This window comes from Gorilla gorilla, chromosome 2 (assembly GCF_029281585.2).
Source record: "Gorilla gorilla gorilla isolate KB3781 chromosome 2, NHGRI_mGorGor1-v2.1_pri, whole genome shotgun sequence".
Classification (NCBI taxonomy): Eukaryota; Metazoa; Chordata; class Mammalia; order Primates; family Hominidae; genus Gorilla; species Gorilla gorilla.
In genome coordinates this window covers 169,951,201-169,974,032 of record NC_086017.1, presented here as the reverse complement: position 1 = coordinate 169,974,032, position 22,832 = coordinate 169,951,201, and the positions used below count along the sequence as shown (strand labels likewise).

The 22,832-nt window shown below is 42.3% G+C and overlaps 1 protein-coding gene across 6 annotated transcripts in view; it reads right to left on the bottom strand.

The window, feature by feature from the left end:
* Window positions 1-22,832, bottom strand: part of MFSD1 (major facilitator superfamily domain containing 1) — a 73,127-nt gene that overhangs the window by 19,753 nt on the left and 30,542 nt on the right. For 2 of the 6 annotated variants that reach the window (XM_063704325.1, XM_031009275.3), the window contains exons 15-16: window positions 22,561-22,618; window positions 20,234-20,972 (exon numbers count right to left, since the gene is read on the bottom strand). In XM_063704325.1, coding sequence (XP_063560395.1) covers window positions 20,969-20,972; window positions 22,561-22,618 — 62 coding nt within the window. In that variant the 3' untranslated portion in view covers window positions 20,234-20,968. Of the gene's footprint in view, window positions 1-20,233; window positions 20,973-22,556; window positions 22,619-22,832 lie in introns of those variants that run through there. The other 4 variants (XM_055381904.2, XM_055381905.2, XM_031009276.3 and 1 more) reach the window with 2 other exon arrangements.

Sequence of the window (22,832 nt, the reverse complement as noted above, 5' to 3'; positions counted from 1 at the left end):
TTTCACGGGCCTTTTAATCCTCTAAAATGCAAAGATTTTTGCTGATAACTTGTCATTCTTGGCAGAGTCTTCTCTGAAGAGTGTTGAATATGTGCTGCCCTTTACTTCACATCATGGGCCAATCCCATTGCAAACCAGACACTGGCCATAGGGCAAAACATGCACAAAAGGTCAGCAGCTGTCAAAGTGCTTACCTCTTATTTAGTTCAGTTGGGAGCAGGACAAGAGGGGTTAATTTTTCAACAGGATAACATATCTTATATATTAGCACTAACAATGAGGTTTTATTTCCCTGAGTCAGCTTTAAAAATAATGTTGACTTTTATGGTCGATACATTATAGATCACCATATTTACGTCAGAACATAGTGGCAGGAAAATAAATCAATGAAAATATTAATACATGAGCCTTGTGTTTAAATGAAGCCCCTTGCAACTCCACACCTTCCCCTCATATTTCACTGTAAGGCTTTCAGAGACCTCCCCATTGACATGTTTTACTGAATGGGTAATCAAGGGTTATATTCATTTTCTAAAAGTACTGTTTTTAATCTGTCTCGTATATAATCGGATTCAAAAATACACACTTTGCTCTTTTACCATAACATACATAACTGCATTCCATCATTAATAGTACTGTCAATTCAAATATATGGTTTATGCATGAACAAAATATCTCAGAGCCAAAGCTCTGACTGGCATACTATTAATAAATGAAACTCTCTGTGTTGGAGGCCAGCTTCAAATATTATATTTGCTATTCACATTTGTTTTAGAGTCATGAGAAATTTCTAAGTATGTGTTTCAGAAAGCAAGTTCATAATTTAGACAGTATTTAAAAACATAAAGTGAAAAAGAAAATTTGCCCTCTTGAGTGTATCTTCTCTTTCTGCTGCTCTTCCATACTCACAGGACATGCCATGCACCTGTTACTCACAGCCCCCTTCTGAGGGGAACTGTTTCTGAAAGACCCTAAAGACAAGCAACCCTGAATGTTCATCTCCGTCAAGTATGCAATGCTTATTAACTCCGTGAGCCCCATGACACCAGCCTCTGGTCATAGTGAAGGGGCCACCCAGCCAGTTATTATGTGTGCTGACCTACTACCTGTGAGAGGTCTGGCTGTGCTGTCCTACCCAAACAGAAATAATGCTGACTACATGGGCCAATCAGTGTCTTGGGAAAATTTCTTTGGCTCTGCCTGCAGTTAGTAATTTGCAACAGGAGCAGAAGACAAAGGATGCTCAGAGAGAAGGTAGAGTCAGGAGAGGCAATGAAGAAACAGGAAGTGTTTAGAAGAAAGCAATGAAATAATAGAAGAAAGACGAAGGCATTGGTTGGTAGCAGCAGAAGAGTTGCTAGGGGTAGTCTTTAAGCCCTCCCTCACCCACACATTTCATTCATCACCAAGTCATATTCATTAGCCCCCTACATACCCACCTATTCCTCATCTATCTTCCAGACTAGAGCAATAGCCTCCTAATTCATCTCCCAGTGTTCCTTGCTCTCCAAACAGCAGAGTGATATTTTTTCAATATGCAAATTTGAGCAGGTTTCTCTGTTTTTCTTACACACACACACAGAGCTGGTGACACACACACAAACACTAAACACTTCACTGGTCCAAATCAATTTGATCTAAAGGGGAAAGGCTTTCCTATGGTAACACAGAATATCTTTATGACCCCAAGGGAGAGAAAGATTCTTAAACCAGATACAAAAAGTAGGACCATAAAAGAAAAATTGATAATTTGGACTATATTAAAATTAAGAACTTCCAATCCTCAAAAAAAAAATACATATATACCATTATGCCAGAGAAAAGGTAAGGCACAGAGTAGGAAAAAAAATTATTGTAATGTGTAATGAAAAGACTTTTACCCAAAATATATTTTTAAAACTCCTAGAAATCAATAACCAAAAGATAGACAAGTCAATAGAAAAAAAAATAGTAAAAAGAAACTGGAAAAATCACTTCCCATGAAACTATCCAGGGCCAGATACAGCATGAACCCTTCATCTCCCATGAAGAGGCACCCAGGAGTATGTGGGGAGGGAGGGATTAATACTTCAAAGGGCAAAAGTAAAATAGGGTTCCGTGACAAAGGAAATCCTCTCTCTTTAAGTGTGTCTTCTCTTTCTGATCCTCTTCTGTTCTCACAGGATGTGCCATGCACCCGCTGTCACAGCCCCCTTTGGAGGAGAACTTTCTCAAAGCCCCTGCAGGAAGAGCAGCCCTGAAGCTCATCCAGGGAGTGTGGGCCTGGCCAGAAGGAGACAGGAGCTGCTGGATAAATGCTTCCCTCTCCTGTGCCTGAGGATATGAGGCACAATCGATTCCTGAGACACAGGAGATTCAGGTTTCAGATTCTCAGAGGACCGTCCCTTGGGATTGAGCACTCAGTTGCCTTGGGTGTGGGCCAACTCAATAATGCATCTTCAAATCCTCACATTTGGTTCTCCCTCCTTCAACAGGTCATTCCCCTGCCCCTCACTCCTGCTCCCTCGGATTACTCTCTCCAATAAAACGGTAGCCCATTCAGCCTTGGCTCTGCTTTTCTGGGTGACGCAGGCTAAGACAGCATCGTTCTCCCTCCTCCCCAACATGTTGAGTGTCCAGAGCTGCTGTAGATTCTTCCCCCGCCAGCACCACCCTCCCACCCCAGAAATCCTATAGCAACAAGAAAGCTCTGATGGTGGGCAGCACACCAGGGTGTTAGCACTGTAAGTAGCACTTTCCGGGCAGGCTGTCAGGGGAACATGCTGCCTGAGGGTAAGACCAGATCAAAGGAGGGGTCCTGGGATACAGCCCCTACTCTGCAGATGCCTTAGGCAACTTTGCCACGACTCCTGGAGCCCCAGGCTCTGCAACTGATATCTTATCTTGCCCCAAACCAAACCAGCCTTTTACATTTCTTCATACACAGCACACAGGAAAGACTCAGTCATGATGCATTTAAAGATCTTTGATGCTAAATGAAAGTAAAAGGAAAAAGATTTTTTCAAAATCCCCTTTCAGAGTCCTGAGCCTAGAGACAGTGATGGGCTTTCACAACTACAGGACAATATAGCTACAGCTATTTTTACCACATCATTAATTGAGGTTAAAAATTCTGATTTCAGAGTCAATTTGGGGTATCACACAAATGTACATATGGATTAAAAAGAGAAGGGTAGTAATTATTTTTCCAGAGTCACATTGATTTCAGAGCAGTCACCTTCTCTGCTGTGACAATACAAGTTTCCCAATCACTCCCCCTGTTTACACAAAGTTGAACTTGTGTCAGATCCTTGTAAACAGAAAACAAAAATGTGCAAGCTGCTGTACAAATTAAGTATTGAAATTAAGTACTCACTGTCTCTAGAAAGTCTTCTAAATTATTTAAAGAACCCAATTTGCTTTGATTGTGAAAAAATAAAAGCCCTTGGATTCCCATATTTCAGGACAATTCAAACACGGAAGAGGGGCCCAGGTACAGAGAAAATGTAAGCCTACATTGTAAAAATATAATACAAAATCATTAAAAAGCTAACATCAGTGCCGTTTATGATCAGACTCAAGGTATATCTTAAACTGAGTATAGGGTTGCTATGTGTCTACAGCCATGCCACCTTAAATGCGCCTGATCTCAGAAGGCCAGCAGGGTTGGGCCTGGTTAGTACTTGGATGGGAGAGGGGTCGCACTCTTGTCAGTTTTTATTTTAATATTATATATTATCTTTCTTTTCATTATCTCCAGATCATGCTTTTTGAGCTAGGGTTCTGTCATCTATGACAGAGGTGCTACATCTAGTGACTTGAGAGATGACTTGCTATTTTATTTCCACGTCTTTCTTCTTCCAGGTGGTGGTGACAGGCACTGGAGGGACAAGTAGGTAAGAAAACATTCCCCGGAAATCTGGGAACTTGCTGAATCTCTGCTTTGTAAAAAGTCCAGGCTTTCCCCAAATCACCACAGACATGACTTCTACTTAACCTCTCTGAACCTCAGTTTCCTCAGCTGTAAAATGGGGGAAAGGTGCCTGCCATGCCTATCTCACGGGATAGTCTGAAGAATCATCCCAACAGGCAGCTTTCAACTGGCTACACTCTATTCCTTTGTGTGAACCTAACATAGTAACTGCAGACAACAGACCAATAGGAGATTCTTTGATAGGTGGGATTTTTTTACATGTCTTCAATGAATTATATCTCTTTCACAGCTGCTATACCTGGACAAGACCCTAATTCTGGCTTCCATTTTTGGGGTTGAGGCGGTGCAGCAGGTAGGGGGAGGGATTGTAACCTGTTGGTCTTTATTGCCACCTAGTGGTCAGGTGGCCAAATAACATCAAGTTATCCAGTGGATTTGAAGCACATTAGAAAATTAATTCCAAATAAACCACCTGCTACTTTAATCCACCACCTAATTAATTGTACACAGGGGGCCCCCCTTATATAAACCTGTTAAAAATCAAGTAATTATGCTGTGATGTAAATAAGTCCCTAGTTCATCTTTGCAAATTAAGAATTGTACATATGAATCAAGTTATTATTTTTAAAAACTTGTAAAAACAAACTTTTACTGTCTGAAGGCATTTATGAGACTCCATCAAATGGTTTCATTTGTTCAAGATATTCTCCAGATGGAGATAAAATATTAAATGCTAAAGTCAATTCACAGATTTAAATCCATGTGTTCACATGGCAGAGAGAGCAAGCTTTTTGGTGTCCCTTTGTTTCTGTTTTTGTTGTTGTTGTTGTTGTTGTTGTTGTTGTTGTTGTTGTTGTTGTTGTTGTTGTTTTCCCTGAGATGGAGTCTCACTCTGTCTCCCAGGCTGGAGTCCAGTGGCACAATCTTGGCTCACTGCAACCTCTGCCTCCCAGGTTCAAGCAATTCTCCTGCCTCAACCTCCCGAGTAGCTGGGATTACAGGCGCTCGCCAACACGCCCTGCTAATTTTTGTATTTCTAGTAATGATGGGGTTTCATCATGTTGGCCAGGCTGGTCTCGAACTCCAGACCTGAAATGATCCTCCCACCTCTACTTCCCAAAGAGCTGGGATTACAGGCGTGAGCCACCGTGCCCAGCCAGTGTTCCTTTTAATAAGAACACCAATCATATCAGATTAGGCCCCATCCTTATGACCTCATTTAACCACAATTACTTTCTTACTCCAAATACAGTCACACTGGGGTTAGGGCTTCAACATATGAATCAGTGGTGGATAAAATTGGGTCCACAGACAGTAACAGACAGGGATAAAGTGACCCTGTCCATCCTGGGGTAGCAAAGCCACACCTGCCCTCCCACCCAGCCACATAAACCAAAGAGCTCAGGTCTCCAGGGTACCACTGTCTCTAAAAGAGGCAGAGGGAAGAGAGGGGAAGAGAAAATGTGTGGGTTCTCTCCCTCGTGTCAGCCCTGTGGGGCACTTGCCTCTCTTCTAGGTAATTCTCACAGCAGTCTCCCCAGAAAGGGATTGTCTCATTTTACAACAGCTGAGGAAATCATGGCTCAGAGATACAGTGAGTGCTTTAGAAGGCATACTTGTTCCTGGCAGAGGTGGGATTTGAGCACTTCTCACTACCCCAAAACAGTCCTTTGAAGGGCATTAGCCCATGGGCCAGATCAGAGTACTGCCTACTAGACTAGGGGTCCTAATAGGCCCTAGAGGATTCTCTGACCCTCAATTTCCTCATCATAAAACAGGGGTAATGTTTTGCTCACAAGGTTGTTCTGAGGATTAAGTAAGATCATGTGGGTGGACTGCCAGACCCAAGCCAGTGCTAAATCGTGGTGGATTCCCGCCTCGGCTTCCCTCCAAGAGCCAACACGGAGATGGGAAGGCAGCTTCACCAGAAATTACTAAGCATTTTCCAGCCCCCCAGATGAACAAATTATAGGGTACACAATGAATGAAAACGGCTTTTTTACTCGCCCAGCCATAAAAGCTTTGCTCTCCAGATTTTAAAGCCAGGGAGCAGGGTGGTGAGCCCCTCAGCAGGCTGAGGCATGGAGAGCCACTGTCCCCCGCACCAACCTCAGAACGCCAGTCCTCAGCCTGGTGCTCACCTCAGACCCTCACCACCCACACAGTCCTCAACATTGTAGAGCTCAGACACACCCTCAACTCATCTGGCTCATGCCTTACATCCAATGAGGCCCGTCACTCCTGCCTCAGCAGCATCTCCTGCTCTGCATCCACCCTGCATGGGCTTGCTTGGGATGCTGGTCATCTGTCACCTGCGTGCACTTCAACAGCCCCGCACTGGTCTGACCAGTCACTCTCTCTGTTCCAGGCCCAGGACCATGTTGCCATCTATACTTCCTATACAGATACAGGAGAGGGGATTTGCTATGGGAGTTGGCTTGAGCAGTTATGGGGCCGAGAAGTCCGACGATATGCCGTCTGCCAGCGGGGGAAGCAGGGATGCCGGCGGTGTGGCACATTCTGAGTCAAAAGGCCTCAGAATCGGGGGAGCCAATGGTGTAACTGTCAGGCTGAAGGCCTGAGAACCCAGAGGGCAGATGGTGCAGGTCCCAGAGTCCAAATGCCAGTGAACCTGGAGTTCTGATGTCCAAGGGCAGGAGAAGAGTGTCCCAGCTCCAGCAGAAACAGTGAATATGCTTTTCCTCTGCCTTTTTTTTCTATCCAGGCCCTCAACCTGATTGGATGGTGCCCTCTCACACTGGGTGAGGGTGGCTCTTCCTTACTCGGTCCACTGACTCACACGCTAATCTCTGTCAGAAACACCTTCAATGGCATACCCAGAAATAACACTTTACCAGCTACCTGGATATCCCTTAACCCGGTCAAGTTGATACCTGAAACTAACCATCACAGTAGCCATATCCCATCACTGTCCTGCTAAGACATCCTCCTTACAGCGGCTGACTCTCCTGCCCTCCCTGGACACACTGTGCCCTTTCGGCTTCCATTCCCTTGGGTGTGCAGTCCCTCTACCCAATGCCTCTCACCCATCTCTGCTAGCAAGCTCATGTTTCTTCTCCCAAGCAGTTCAAATGCTGCCTGTTCTAAGAAGCCTGCCCTCAATTCCCTCAGGGGAGAATTGGCTGTATCCTGCTGATTTTCACAGCACTTTGTTGACCATTTTTCACATCATTTTACAATCAGCTGTATCCATTTATGTCTTCCCCCACCAGACTGTGAGTTCCTGGAAAGCAAGAGCTGTGTCTTATTCATCTTTATGTTCCCAGTGCCTGACTCAACAAATGCTCAATAAATGTTTGTTGGTTGACACAGTGAATGAAGTCTCTGTTTCTTTGGTTCTGTCTATACCATAGTTCATAGGCAACACTCAACTTATCCCCAAAATTACCTAACTTATGCTTTTCTCTCTTCCCTTGTTTTAACCTGTCTTTCTAAATATTAAGCTTCTAGTATGAAGCCCCAGAATTAAACATCTTTCAGTTCCCGTGGGCTCCATGCTGATTGGCTGGCCCACACGCTGGCTCCCCTTCATGCTCTGCACACGGCTTCCTTAGCTACTTGGGCCCACCTACTGCATCTACTTTGTCAGCAAGGAAGGAATAAGGAAGAAGCTGCACCTGGCTTCATGGCTCAGATTTGTTTTCTTGGATGCTCAGATGCTAAGATGGTTAATAAGCAAATCAGCCCCAGTATTCAAATACTCAGTTAAGAAATCCTGAAAGAGATACAAATCAAAATCCTCCAGCAGAGCCTGTAGGCAAAACCTGGGCTTTCCCTAATCCTCTCTAATCCCCAAGGGTCACTTGCTACTCTACTATGGCCTGTGTGGTTAGGACCAAATTGTGGGCAGTTTCGGCCCCTGGGAATATACCTGCTTTTCTGGCTAGAATACCTCCCCTTGGAGATTTTCTGACTCTATGCAATGGATTCTAGCAGGAGGAGACACAGAGCTGGAGGTTCTGAGTACCCTGTTTAAATGACAGTGTCATCCCACCACTATTTCTGTCACAACCCAGCCTAGAGTAGACAGCATACAAGTCAATGTAAGGCCAACCCTTTGGACCTGGTAAGTCTAGACGCCCAGCTTTGGAAGATTATTTGGCCCTTGTTGAATACTCTATTTTCCTGGGGTTGGTCTCTTTTAAACAAGGCCTCTGACTAGATTTTGGGAGACAAAGTTGAATGCCGGGTTGGGGCAGAGGCTGATGCCATGCTGAGGTCATGATGCTATGCTGTCCATTTTGCTTCCTTCCAGGGGAAGCAGAAGCGGGAGCCATTGTGGAGCTCTGCTCCTGGAGGCAGCCTCCCGGGACATGGAGAAGCTAGACACAAATACATCACAGGAACAAGGTCTCTGCCAGTTCTCAGAGAAGTATAAGCAAGTCTACCTCTCCCCGGCCTACAGTATCATCTTTATCCTAGGGCTGCCACTAAATGGCACTGTCTTGTGGCACTCCTGGTGCCAAACCAAGCGCTGGAGCTGTGCCACCATCTATGTGGTGAACCTGATGGTGGCCGACCTGCTTTATGTGCTGACATTGCCCTTCCTCATCATCACCTACTCACTAGATGACAGGTGGCCCTTCGGGGAGCTGCTCTGCAAGCTGGTGCACTTCCTGCTCTACACCAACCTTTACGGCAGCATCCTGCTGCTGACCTGCATCTCTGTGCACCACTTCCTAGGTGTGTGCCACCCACGGCATTCGCTGCCCTACCGGACCCGCAGGCATGCCTGGCTGGGCACCAGCACCACCTGGGCCCTGGTGGTCCCCCAGCTGCTGCCCACACTGGCCTTCTCCCACACGGACTACATCAATGGCCAGATGATCTGGTATGACATGACCAACCAAGAGAATTTTGATCGGCTTTTTGCCTACGGCATAGTTCTGACATTGTCTGGCTTTCTTTCCCTCCTTGGTCATTTTGGTGTGCTATTCACTGATGGTCAGGAGCCTGATCAAGCCAGAGGAGAATCTCATGAGGACAGGCAACACAGCCCGAGCCAGGTCCATCTGGACCATCCTACTGGTGTGTGGCCTCTTCACCCTCTGTTTTGTGCCCTTCCATATCACTCGCTCCTTCTACCTCACCATCCGCTTTCTGCTTTCTCAGGACTGCCAGCTCTTGATGGCAGCCAGTGTGGCCTACAAGATATGGAGGCCTCTAGTGAGTGTGAGCAGCTGCCTCAACCCAGTCCTGTACTTTCTTTCGGGGGGGCAAAAATAAGAGTCAGGCTCCTCCAGAAACAGGCAGAACAAGTTGGGTGAGCATCCAGCTGGGAGGAAGGAAGAGATGCCCAGGGGTGAACAGATCCGGGTAATGCCAAGGTGAAGCTTGGGGAAAACGAGCTCCAACACCACTAGCAACAACTTGTTTGTACACAGATGAGTGCTGGTGGGAGAGGGGCTCAAGACCTCCTAAAAGTGTCCTGCTGCAAAGCACACTTTTATATTGATGTTAAGTGAGTTTAAAATAAGAGTATGGAGAGAGGCACCAAAACAAACGAAAACTTTCTTAAAGAGAGCTGACATTGGTCTCTTGTCATTCAGGTCTCAGCTCAAATGTCACCTTCTCAGAGGCCACTCCTGCCCACCCTAGCTAATGTTGACCTCTCTCCTCATAACCCAATCACTGTATTCCCTTATATATTGTCTTTGCAACATTTATTACTACCTGGACTTGTTGATTCATTTACTTATTTATGATCTCTTTCCACTGAAGTATACGCTCCAATAGGACAGAGATCTCCTCTGATGGCTGACCCCTCAATACCAGCCTCCATAGCAGGGCCTGGCACATAGTAAGGGCACAACAGATAGGGGCTGAACGAATGAGTGAGCAAATGGACCTGTAAATGAAACCCTTACTATGAAAGAGCACCTTTGCATGCAGGAACTCATTTAACCCTCACAATAATCCTTTGTGGTGGAGGCCATTGCTTCCTCCATTTACAGAGAAGGAAACTGACACGCACAGCTCGAAGTAACTTGTTTAGGCTTACCCAGTGGGAGAATGCCCAGATCATAGGGTTGAATGGAGCTTTCAAAGCCAGGCAGTGGCCTCTGAAGCACATGCTCCTAAGCGTGAAAGCTATGCCCCCATCCAAACACCAGCTAGAGCAAGTTCTCCTTGACAATATCAGCTTGTCATTTTAGGCCAGCTCGCTTGTTGACACAGTTGCTGTTATCTGCAGAACACTGAGGAGACCTTGTGTGGTCTTTTACTACATTTCTTAACCAGTGTTTTTGTTAGTAAAAGCTCTGCAGGATAAAATGGGAGATACAGAGTAAAATGGCTTCAAGAAAACTGATTCGCTTCATTTCTATTTAAATTTAAACATGATGTTGGAGATTATGAAAAAAAATCTTCATCAATGTCTTAAGTCATAATGATGTTTATTCCCTAAAAAGACTTTTTTTAGTTAAGACTCAAGGTAATCCAAAAAGATAACCTTAAAAAAAACCTCTCATTTGTAACAATAATGATTTCCAAGGATTTCTCAGGTCTATACATAACATTATCTAGGCTGGGCACAGTGGCTCATACCTGTAATCCCAGCACTTTGGGAGGCCAAGGAGGGCAGATCACCTGAGGTCAGGAGTTCGAGACCAATCTGGCCAACATGGTGAAACCCCATCTCTACTAAAAATACAAAAATTAGCTGGGCGTGGTGGCGGGTGCCTATAATCCCAGCTACTTGGGAGGCTGAGAAAGGAGAATCGCTTGAACCCGGGAGGCGGAGGTTGCAGTGAGCTGAAACTACGCCACTGCACTCCAGCCTGGGCAACAAGAGCGAAACTCTTCAAAAAAAAATTATCTAATAATTCACTAATCTCCCTATGAAGAGAAGGTGGTTAAATTCTTTTTATAAGAAACAAGCATAACCCCTCATTACTATCTCACTCCAATTATGGGAAATGTCTGAGTAAACCATGTATATGCCTACAACATTTTATTCTAAAAGTACAGTTTATTGCTTTCAAGGACACACAATAATTAGAACTGGACTAAGTGTTGCTTAGCAGAATTCCTCAGGATAATTGGTTTAATGAATAGGCAAGGATGTTTTCTAATTAGCAGGTCAGCTGTTTCCACATAAATAAATGTTTCTATAGGAGCTGAGAGAGCTTAAAATGTTTGCTCTTTTGAACATTCTCTCAGCTCTCTGGCTCATATCATTAATTTCTGGCCCTTTCTTTGCATAACACATAGGCAAGTTTCAGCTGAGTTACAGTTTTGATTATCACCCCTTACAAATTAATAAGATTTCACGTTACTGGAGAAACCGGTGCACCAGGCTCCCCCAAGAAAGGCTTGGAGCCAGCCCATATGCCATAAAGCCACTAGCTCTATGCCCATCAGCCTTTCAACCCTGGAAGTGGAAAGAAAACTAATGCAGAATCCTCAGGATGCACTGTCTTTTCTAAAAAGAAAGTACATTACACCCCTAGCCAAAGATTTCCTGCCTTTAATTTCTTGTTAACCTATGTGCTTGCAATTATTTCTCTGATCCATATAAGGCTAAATTGCTCTGCAGTTTTTTGACCTACTTAACAGCAAAGTATAAACATCCATTTTTAACTTATTTCTGGACAGTTAGGATCAAAAAAGTTTAACTGAGTTGATATCATATCCTGGGTTTTCAGGGACAATTATCTCAAGAGACTAGGATCAAACTAGGCTATTCCCTTCGGGAAAAGGACCCCATTGTAAGTAGAACTAGGAATCCACTGTCGAACCTGAGGCAAGACGATATTCATCACTTCCTTTGTGATTAGAGAAAACTCACCTATAGAAGGGGATAAGAAAACCAGAAAAAAAAAAAATGTCCTTCCTGAATTTACCCATTCAATGCCCTCCACCCTGGGGAAAGCTGGGATCCTCAAATCCGTTATCCCCCCGGGGCCCTCAGAATCTTCCATAATCTTCCTGATTGTTTGGACAGGTTAAAACAAAACCGAAGGTCAGCAAATAGTATGATGTTCAAAATACAGTCACTGGAGCTAGTATTTTCATATTGGATGAAAATATGATGGCTATAGCAAGCTACAAAAGTGTCAAACACAATCCCAACCCTTAAGGAAGTTATAGACTGTTGGAGAAGCAAAATATAAAAACATACAAACAACAATATGGGTACTAATTAACAGCTTAAGCAGCTACAGAAGAAATTATGTCAGTTGTTGATTATCAAAATGAATAATACAGGCAGTAAGTGTTAGAGGAGTTTCAAAGAGGACTGAGAGCACTCAGGCTGAGAGAGCCATGAAGAGCCTATGAGTACACTGAAGACTGGGAGAAATTTCAACCAGGAGAATGTCCCAAGCAGTTGAGAAAATGGAAAGAGAGATCACTGTGAGCAAATTTAATTTGTGTGAAAGTCATTGGTTGGTTCCTGAAGGCGAGGAGTTGGAGACAATGCTGGAAGGGCGGGCTGACATGTGATGATGAAGCCCCCCTAATGCCAGTGAAAGAACCACTTCTCATGCCAGGAGGAATCACCAACGGCATTTCAGCAGAAGTGTAGTATGAGCAAAGTCATGATTTAGAAACTTAATCTGGCAGCCCCCCCATGTTTTGAATGAATTAAAGAAAACGTCACAACTTAGACTCCTTCAAAGTCTCCATATTGACCTCCCTTCCCTTCACAGCATCTCCAGATTTTCTTTAGAACAGTATTTTCCATACATCCCATCCTCCCCAGTTGTCCACTCTCCCCTGTATCTTCACTTCCACAGAATAAAGCCCAGCTCCCTCACACTGACATGCTAGCCGTGTCACAGTCTAGTCTCAGCTGAACTCTTCAACTCATGGCTCTCTCACCACACCCTGTGGCTTCCCACCTCTCTCACATTTGCCACGGGCCTGTCATCTACCTCTTTACAATCCCTGACAAAGCCTTCTCCAAATGCCTACATTCCCACCTTCCACAGGCCATGGGCTTGGCATCCTCCAATTGCCTCAGACCTCTGCACTGCTGACTCTCCCATGGGGCTTATTGCCTTGAAGTTGACATGGGCTCCTTTATCATTTCAGGTCTGTTTTATCTCCCTCACAACTCCATTTTTCAACCCATAGAACATGGTATCCCAGCAACATTGCAAGTGTGGTAGGCGTTGGGCACGGGTGATGTCAATCATGAAAAGAAAGATGATCAATATTTAGAAGACCACTGCAGGGATCCAAGAATGCATTTAACAGGCAGGCTAAGGTGGCATAAGGAGAACTAAAATTTTTAAACGTATTGGAAAAAAACAGAAATAAAAGGATTAAACACGGCTGGTAGGGAGACATAACAAAAACTACTCTGAGACTCTGAGCCACGGGAATCAGAAGAATGATCAACGAGCACCTAGCACTCAGTGGGTGGGCAAGGGAGGAAGGGAGGGAGGGGACTGTGTGCTGTTAGGGAGAGCTCAGATTTAGACAATCTACTGTTAGCTGCTAGTGAGACCTCAAGTTGGAAATGCAGGGTGGAGGTTGAGAGACAACTGAATCTCAAGCTCTGGGTTTGGGGCCAACTGGGTGGGCAAATATTCAGAGCTGAATCAGAAAATGGTATCTCTGAGAGAGAAGTGAAGAAAAAGAACAGAGGACCTAGGATACACAGGAATCATAGAAAGCATGACAGAGCGGAGGACAGGAGTTGCTCTCGGATAACAGAGCATCAGAAAATCAAGTAAGTAAACAGGGTCAAGACACAGAGAAGTCAAGGGTGTTAACATGAAACAAACTAGTCAAAGAGAATGAAGAGTTGTAACAGTTGTCTGTCTCTCAGCAAACAGCTCAAATGCCACCTCTTCCGAGAAGCCTCCCTGGATCACTCATCAGAAGGCCCTCTCTTCTCTGAACAACCTCCACACCTCTCTTAGCACATCTCCCCTTCTGCAAAGTATGAGAGGCATTATTTAAATCCTCTTATCTCCCTCACCCCCAGATCTAGCAGAGGCTTGAGCATATGGGTGCTCACTAAAACACTGAGGAATAAATGAATACATAACAAATGCTTCTCCCGTGTGTGCTTTTCTGGAATTACTGAAAAATCCAATTTATGAATGTGTGCCTATAAAACTAAATCACAAGTTCTTTGGGACTTATTTGTTCTAACACCCACCAACTTCAATTCAAAGCAGTCCCAGGACACACAACCTGCAAGCATTCTCACTTTTTCCTTTTATCCCATATTTCAAAGGCAATAAAAAGGGGAAAGTTTTTAATTGCTTGCAATTAAGCATAACCTGAGCTTATAAAGTTACGTATTCTCATTATCTTTTACTTTCCTATAAACAAGCTAAATCTCTTTAGTATTTGTACTTCCCAACTTTTTGTTTTGTTGAGGATTTTTTTTTAACGTATCAAACAACTTCAAAGGTAATGGCCTCAAAAAGAATTCCATGATAAGAAGCCAAACTTATGTTCTTGCGGCAAGCTATAGCTGGGCATTTTTATAGTGGTTAAATCATGAACAAAAAGCAAAGAGTGCCACTTCAGGAAAATTAAAGAATCGCAGAGTCTGAGAATGTTCTACTCTGCAAGTAGAAAAACACATTAATAAAGAGGACTTTATAAAGCATTAACCCAACAATCAAAGCAGCAGCCTCTGAAGACCGTCTTACACTCTCTTCTTTTATAGCCTAGTTTCTTGCAAGGGCAGGCTACAATTTTTACTGTAATTTCTACCTTGAATTCATACTCCAAATCATTATACCCTGGCTGCTGCCTACCCCACCACCTCAGTCCACTGAAATTCCTCTCAAAAACAAACTAATGACTTCCCAGTTACAAGTTAAACAGACACTGTCAGCCCCTATCCTCTCTACCTTTCTTGGCATTTGACACTGTCACTCACTCCTTTTTTTGTTTTTTTTTTTTTTTGTTTTTTTTTTTTTTGAGACGGAGTTTCACTCTTGTCACCCAGGCTGGAGTGCAATGGCACAATCTTGGCTCACTGCAACCTCCACCTCCCGGGTTCAAGCAATTCTCCTGCCTCAGCCTCCCGAGTAGCTGGGATGACAGGCACTCGCTACCACGCCCAGCTAATTTTTGTATTTTTAGTAGAGATGGGGTTTCACCATATTGGCCAGGCTGGTCTCAAACTCCTGACCTCAGGTGATCCACCCGCCTCAGCCTCCCAAAGTGCTGGGTTTACAGGCATGAGCCACCACGCCTGGCCCACTCACTCCCTCTTAAAACCTCTTTAGCTTCCATAGACTGCATCACTCCCTGCTCCCAGGGGGTGAGTGGATGTGACCCAGGACTCTGTCCTTGGCCCTCTTATCTTATCCCACATTCTTTCTGAGGAATCTCACTCACTCCCCGATGGCTCCCAAATCACACCCCAGAGCAATCCTCTCTCACATTTTGAACCCATGTTCCTGTTCATACAAATCTCGGGCACCGCAAGCTCCGCAATGCCAAAACTAAACTCATTTTCCTCCCAACCCTGCACCTTCTCACCTGTGGTCTTGATGGCCGAATGGCACCACTGTCCACCCTAGGCAGGAGTCTGGGAGTCGTCCTTAACTCTGGCCTCTCCCCCACCTCACATCCAGCAAATGACCACCTGTCAGTTCAACCTCCCAAGCACCATAAGCACCTGTCCCTCCTTTCCATCTTCACTACCGCTGCCTTAATTCAAGGCCCATCATGTCTCCAGCTTCAATGCTCCAACCTATTAACCATTCTCCTACCTCCAAATTTGTTCCCCTCAACCCCCAATCCATTCCATTCCTACTGCTTAAAGGGTCATCTTTCTAAAATTCAAATCCTACCTTGAGAATCACCAGCATTAATATCTTCCAGAAGCTCAAAAGATTATGATCACAATCCTGAACATCGAAGAAACAGACTTCAGTGATCTGCCTTGCACAACTAAATTCCCCACATGCCACTTTCATTTCATTTCCATTCACCAGCAGCCTCTCTCAGGATTAGCTCTGGGACGTCTTCTCCTCCTCCCTCCCATCCTGCACCTTCTCAGCTTTAGATGAGCTATCCTACTCACCCTTTACAATGCAGCTCAAAGATCACCTCCTCTTCAAATCATGCAGGTGTCCTAGGTTCTCTGAACCTTATTAAGTCTTGTCATTGCTCTGACAGCCCTCATCACGCTGTATCAGAGTCACTGAATCACTGATCCTCTGTGTATTTCCCCACTCATTCATGAGACCCTTGAGCAAGGTGGTCCACACTTTCCACATCTCTGAGTTGCCAGGTCTAGCAAAGAGCCTCGGAGTCAATGATGCCAGACACGAAGACCCAGAAGCCCATGAACATCTTACTCAGGAAGCAACATGACATCGCCACAAGCATCATGCTTGGTTTTCCCCACTACTGTACTTCTTTGAATCATGAAATGCTAACAAAGATAAGACACATCCCAATTTCAGAAATGTTAAAAGGTGAAAAATTGTCTACGAAATATACTAGGTAGCATGATCATAAAACCTTACGTACTTAGTCATTAGACTCGAAAAGCATTTTAAAAATCTAAGTGCTGACAAATAAACTAGAACTTTCTAAGATAATTCAAATATTTCCACATGAAAAGAATACATACGTTATCTTAAAAGGCAATTATAATATTTTTCCTTTGAAACATTAAGGAACTATTTGTTCTGCATCCTAATTGTGGTGTCATAGCACAAATCTCTATTAAAATTCACAGAATTCTAAAAAAAAATAGAAGTCATGGAAAACATTTTAAGAGATAATATGATTGTCCTCAGGCCCATTCCCTGTACCTTCCCATCCACTAAGCCTGGCCTCTACCTCCATGGACCCTGCCAGAGCCGGAAGAGGACTCTTACCTTCCCTCTAACACTCACTCCACCTCATAGGCATGACTCTAAAATCCTGGGATGACCTGCTGCCAGGCCCACCTTCCTACTACCTCCAGCCATTTTCTCTTCCCAGTTCTTGAACCCTGTTGCTTCCAGCTCCAGCCCAGCCTCTCTCTCATCCTCCTCCCACCCACTCTATCCACTGTCCATCTCTTGTTCACTTTACCCTGTGAAATCTGGGCTCTACTGGGCTGGAGGCGGGGGTTTCCCTTTTGTCGTGAAATTTTTCTTTACCTCTTCCCCAGGGCAGACAGGGTTGGCTTCCAAAGGTTAAAAACTATCTGAACATGGTAACACATAGAACCCCCACAATAATCAGATTTTCCTTGGAAAACTGAACAAGCCTCAATATTGGCGGGAGGGAGCAAGACTTGCAAGAAGTTAGCCCACACTTTCAGCTGTTTGGGATAACTCATTGACTTTTAGAAATTCCAGAGGGCATTCTGTTGCCCCTCCAGGGTGCTTCATTTACTTACCACAGTAATGTGAATGCAATCCAGGAAGGCCCAGCTTGCCCAACCCATCAACTACACAAGGTATGGAGAGATAAATTTGTAGATGTTTTAGGTCATCCACCAATACACATCTAACATATATTAGCCATATCCTTATGTCTCATAAATTAAGAATGAGAGTGCTATAGAAGGAACTCTAGTGATCTTCTATTTTGCTAATAAGAAAATGGAAACATAAAAGCTACTACATGGTAAAACTTGGAAGACACACACGGAAGGTGATCCTCTTCAAAAAGACAAAATGGCAAATGCCTGCAAGTACATGATAATCTGAAATGAAATGCCCTGTAGGTCCACCGATTTTCATTACACAATAAATCTGCCAAATCTACAAGGGGAAGATCAGTTTTGGGAATACAGTAGACTACTGTAGCAGGCAGCTGCCAAAACCTGGAACTGATAAAGATCCACTGAAGAAAAGATATGTGCACAGGAAAACATGACCATATATACTAATATACTTGAGAGAAATAAATATTAATAAGTTACACTAAGTTTGGCTATCTGGCCTACACGATATCAGGGCTTTTTAGTATTTCTTACAAAAACTCAAAGCTTTCTTCCATGAACTTTTTGGCAGCAAATCACTGCTGAAGGCTTACAACCAAATCCCCACTGGGGCACTCAGGAACACTCAAATGGAAGAGGGCAAAGGATATGAGGCTGGAGTTGAGGCCTTCCAGATATCATGAGCAGCATGCACACAAGTTGGAGCTGTTGTTTGCTACCAGTGAATACTAGGACTAAAAAATAAAGGCATTGTTTCATTTATCCTTGACGCCATTCTTTTCCATTTTGTCTCTGAAAATTCCCTTTACGTGCAATTTTATTCCTGGCAATGCAAATTTGATTTCTAACTCATGGCACCGTTGAACTCCCATCTTCACCCCCAGAGTTCTTTGAAAAACACTACCTGTTCCTTTCCTCCCTTCTGAACATTATCACTTTTTTAAAACAGCAGGACTCAAACTTGCATTGAATTATAGTCTTTGTGGGGTTTTTAAAACCTTCATTACACATTAAAGAGCTATTGTGAAAAAAAATCAGAAAACATAAATAAGCCAATAGAAATTCATCATTCAGAGACACTGGTGTACATATCATGCAGATATATATGTTTTTATAAAAATGGCACCACTATGAATCTTCCGTGTGAAAATGCCATCAACATTATTCCATGTCAATATGTTCTCTAACAAAACCATTTAATGACTACTTAATATTTCACTTTAGGTATGTAATATGATGTACTTAACAAATCCCCTATTATTGTAAATTAGAGTGGCTTTCTATTATACTTTAGGCTATTATAAAATCTGGCAGTGAAGACACTTTCTTAAAATATATTTACATGTATATTTGTCTGATGGTTTCTTTAGGACAAGTTATTAGAAATGGAATTGCTAAGCCAAAAGGCATTTAGCCCACCATCATCCCCCTTTTAGGTCTTTTTATTCATATTGCCAATTCATCCTCCAAAAGGGTTATTCTAATTTACTCCTTTTATATATCATTCAAAAAAATATTTATTTTGTGCCTACTTTTGCTAGGCACTACCAATATAATCATCGATAACAAAACGGACGCAGTCCCTGCCCTCAAGGAGCTTCCAATCTAAGGAAAAGAGAGACACCCACACCCACATTATCAGAGATTCTTCATTATTTTAAGTTGAGGTAAGCTAAAAAGGAAAACTGCAAGATCACAGCAACTTAGAAGAACCCAATACACCCTGAAGGATCTGGAAGAGCTTCCATGAGGAAGAATGGTTCTGGGCTGGGGGCTAAGGTTTTCTGGTATAAATCAGGTAAAAACAGGTTCTAGAGAGCCTTGGAGAAAACATTCTAAGCAAAGGGAACAGTGTGGACAAAGCCGCTGGGAGGGAAAGGAACACAACCCATTTCAAAACATGTAAGCAGCTCACTGTGGCTGGGGCACAGAGGCGGTGGAGAGAGAAGGCAAGAGGCCAGGCCACATGGGCCTTCCAGCAGAAGTAGTGTGGACTTCCTGCACTCTCCCCCACTTGTGAGGTCAATATTCAACACCCATGTGCTGAAACAGTCATATGGCAGTCAGAGCCTAAAGAACTAACAACTCAATAATGACACATGTATTAGTCAGTTCTCACACTGCCATAAAGATACTACCTGAGACTGGGTAATTTGTAAATTAGAGGGGTTTAACTGACTCACGCTTCCATATGGCTGGGAGGCCTCAGGAAACTTAAAATCATGGAATAAGGCAAAGGGGAAGCAAGGCACATCTTACATGGTGGTAGGAGAGAGAGAGAGAGCGTGAAGGGGAAGTGCCACACTTTTAAACCATGAGATCTCATGAGAATTCCCTCACTATCACAAGAACAGCATGGGAGAAACTGCCCCCATGATCCAATCACCTCCCACCAGGTCCCTCCCTCAAACACATAGGGATTACAATTCGAGATGAGATTTGGGTAGGGACACAGAGACAAGTCATATCAACACAATAAACTGTAAGTCAGAAAAACAGATGTAAATAAAGCTGCCAAGCTACCTTGCATAAGGAACGTACTTTCAATCTGTTCCCAAACATTTACACTTACAATATCATGCCATGTGCTTTAAACAATATAATCAGCTAAATACATTGGTTTAATATCTTGTCTAAAATATCTGCATTCCTTGACTTTAACAAATAATATGTTAAGGCTGAAAAATATTAAAAAGTATTTAAAGTTTGTCAGAGAAGCTTCATACTCATATTTTATTTAATATAAAAAAACCACATATGTTACTTAAAGTTCTACTCTGGAGAAAAAGCTGCCCCCATAATCTTTCAGTGACTGTAATTGGGCAAGTTCTCTTTATTCTAACTTGGATTTTCTTCTAGATAATCTTCTGCATGAATAAAAGTTAAAATCAGTGTTTTTGTATTTTTTAAAATCAAAAGAAGACATCAAGTACTCCGTGTGCAGTGTTTTAATTTATCCGTGTACATAGGCAATTATCATAATTTGAAGGACACTTTTTACTTATTAGACTATAAGAAAAACAGTACAGAAAGTTTATACTATAAAATTACATCCCTAAGTGATTAGGGTCCTCAGTAACACAGAAATAAGAAATTGAAAAGGGTCATTGCTCAGCAATCCACATAACTACAGAGTAGAGCGCAAGCTATTGTTCATGATCAGAAAGAGACTTCATAAAAACATCTTCATATATTCCCTAGCATTATGCCCTACTACTAAAAGGAAGGCCTATGACAATGCCATTGTTTATTTTGTGTAACACAGCCCTTCTATTTCCCTCAAAAAATTTTTTTTTCCTGCTATAAGATAAAGAAAAGGCTGTATCTCTAAGATATATACCTAATGAAGATTATCTCAACAGAAGCTCCAATGTTTTCCATTTTTCACTATCTTTCCTGAAGTTCACCTGGATGTTCCACAGCAATTTTCTAACCCTTTCATTGTTGATTAGCCTACTAAAAGTAGAATTCTTTAGCAACACACAATACAAAAGACACAGGCTAAAACAGGCCTCACAAATACACTTTGAAATAGGTATATTTGGATATAAATATAACTTTCCAGTCCATTATTTTTCCTAATGACTAAACTCTAAATTTTTAAAAATGGAAGTTTTCAAACCAACGATGTGTTAAGCCCATTCTCATGACACATTCATTTTAACTTCTCATCTGCAAAACATAATGCAATAAATTATCAAAGAGAAAGAAAAAAACATGAAGTTCACCTGCCTTATAAAATGAAAACCAAGCATTACAAGACATGTAATAGCAAATACTAAGCTACATATTTTTTTCTGAGTAATTTTTTAATTCTTCTTGATCCTAAAAGTCACAAAAGATCAATGTAGAAAATTTGAAAAATATTCTGAGTTTTTAATTAATATTCTGAGGTTTCAATTAATATGAGGTTATTTCTAGTGGTATATTTTCTATTATACATAAGTAATTGGGTTTAAAACAAGCATGTGACAGCATACTTTTTCTTGAATAAAATTAGGATATTATATTTGCATTTTTATCTTTTGTTTACTTAGCATATGGCATGTTAAGCATCTATGACATTAAAAATCCTTCTAAAACATGGTTTTAACAACATATCACATGGATATGTCATGGTATATTTAACCATTTTCCCTACTCTAAGACATTTATGTTGTTTCCAAACTTTTAACATCATATGACTATCATAAAGATATTCAAAACTCATACTTCTGATTATTTTAAGATGTATTTGTTAAAAGTGAATTTAATATGACCAAAACCACCCCATCTCAAAAAAACAGACTGTTCTACCAGATTTTAACCTAGTCAAAAGTCACAACAATTACAATCACATGGTATATATATTTACAAATAAATGTTTAAAATCATAAAAACTTCAAAGTCTAAAAATATTAGAAATAACAGGAAACGGAATCACTATTATGTTTCAGTACATACTTTTAGAAAAAGAAATAAGTTAACTTAATCACCACGCTATATACTTAAATCTCTTCCAAATGAATCAGAGAACACAGAACCACATATTGGTACCAGAAGAAGATGAAAAATTATCAACTACTTAAGAAAAAGAAAATATCTGAGAGAATGGAAGGGTAAGTCCAATCCAGGACCTCAGGACAAAGGCCTTTCCTCCAATAAATTACAAGTAATACAGATCGATCTCTCTCTCTCTCTCTCCCCCCCCCCCGTGTGTCTCTCTCTATCTCACAGAGAGCAACTTAAATTGAATTATTTTTTTTCCTTCGTTTCAAGCCTTAATATCCATTTTTAAATTTTCTGAAGCAAACAAGAATGTTGTTATAATAGTTTCACACACATAATAGCTAGCTCTCAAAACTCAAGGAAGACTCTCTTAGAAGTTCAAAGCCCAGGCCAGGCGCAGTGGCTCACATCCGTAATCCCAGCACTTTGGGAGGCAGATGCAGGCAGATCGCTTGAGCCCAGGAGTTCTAGACCAGCCTGGGCAACATGGCAAAACCCCATCTCTACTAAAAATACAAAAAATTAGCCAGACATGGTGGCACACAACTGTAGTCCCAGCTACTTGGGAGGCTGAGATGGGAGGATTGCCTGAGCTGAGGAAGTTGAGGCTTCAGTGAGCTGTGACCATGCCACTACACTCCAGCCTAGACGACAAGCATGGGAATCAAAAAAAAAAAAAAAAAAAAAAACTTCAAAGCCCAAACCTTGAAATGAAATGCTCATATTTAAGATTTCAAAAATAAAGACAACTTTTCACCCTTTTAATACTTACTCAGTATGGGAAAATTTTATTTCTTCCCTTTGTCTTGCAGAATAATTTAGGTTCCCACCTAAAACACAAATAAACATAGATCTTTTCCATATAAGTATTATCAGTAAGTAAATTTCAACCATACACACATACATGCAACCATTTGCATAGATATACTGTATTTTAAGTAATAGAAAAAGCTATCGACGATGAAAAAGTAATGGTTTATCTACTGGAACCTTCCCAAAGGGAAAAAATGAAATTCTTGTGTGATATAAATAATCACCCCTTAA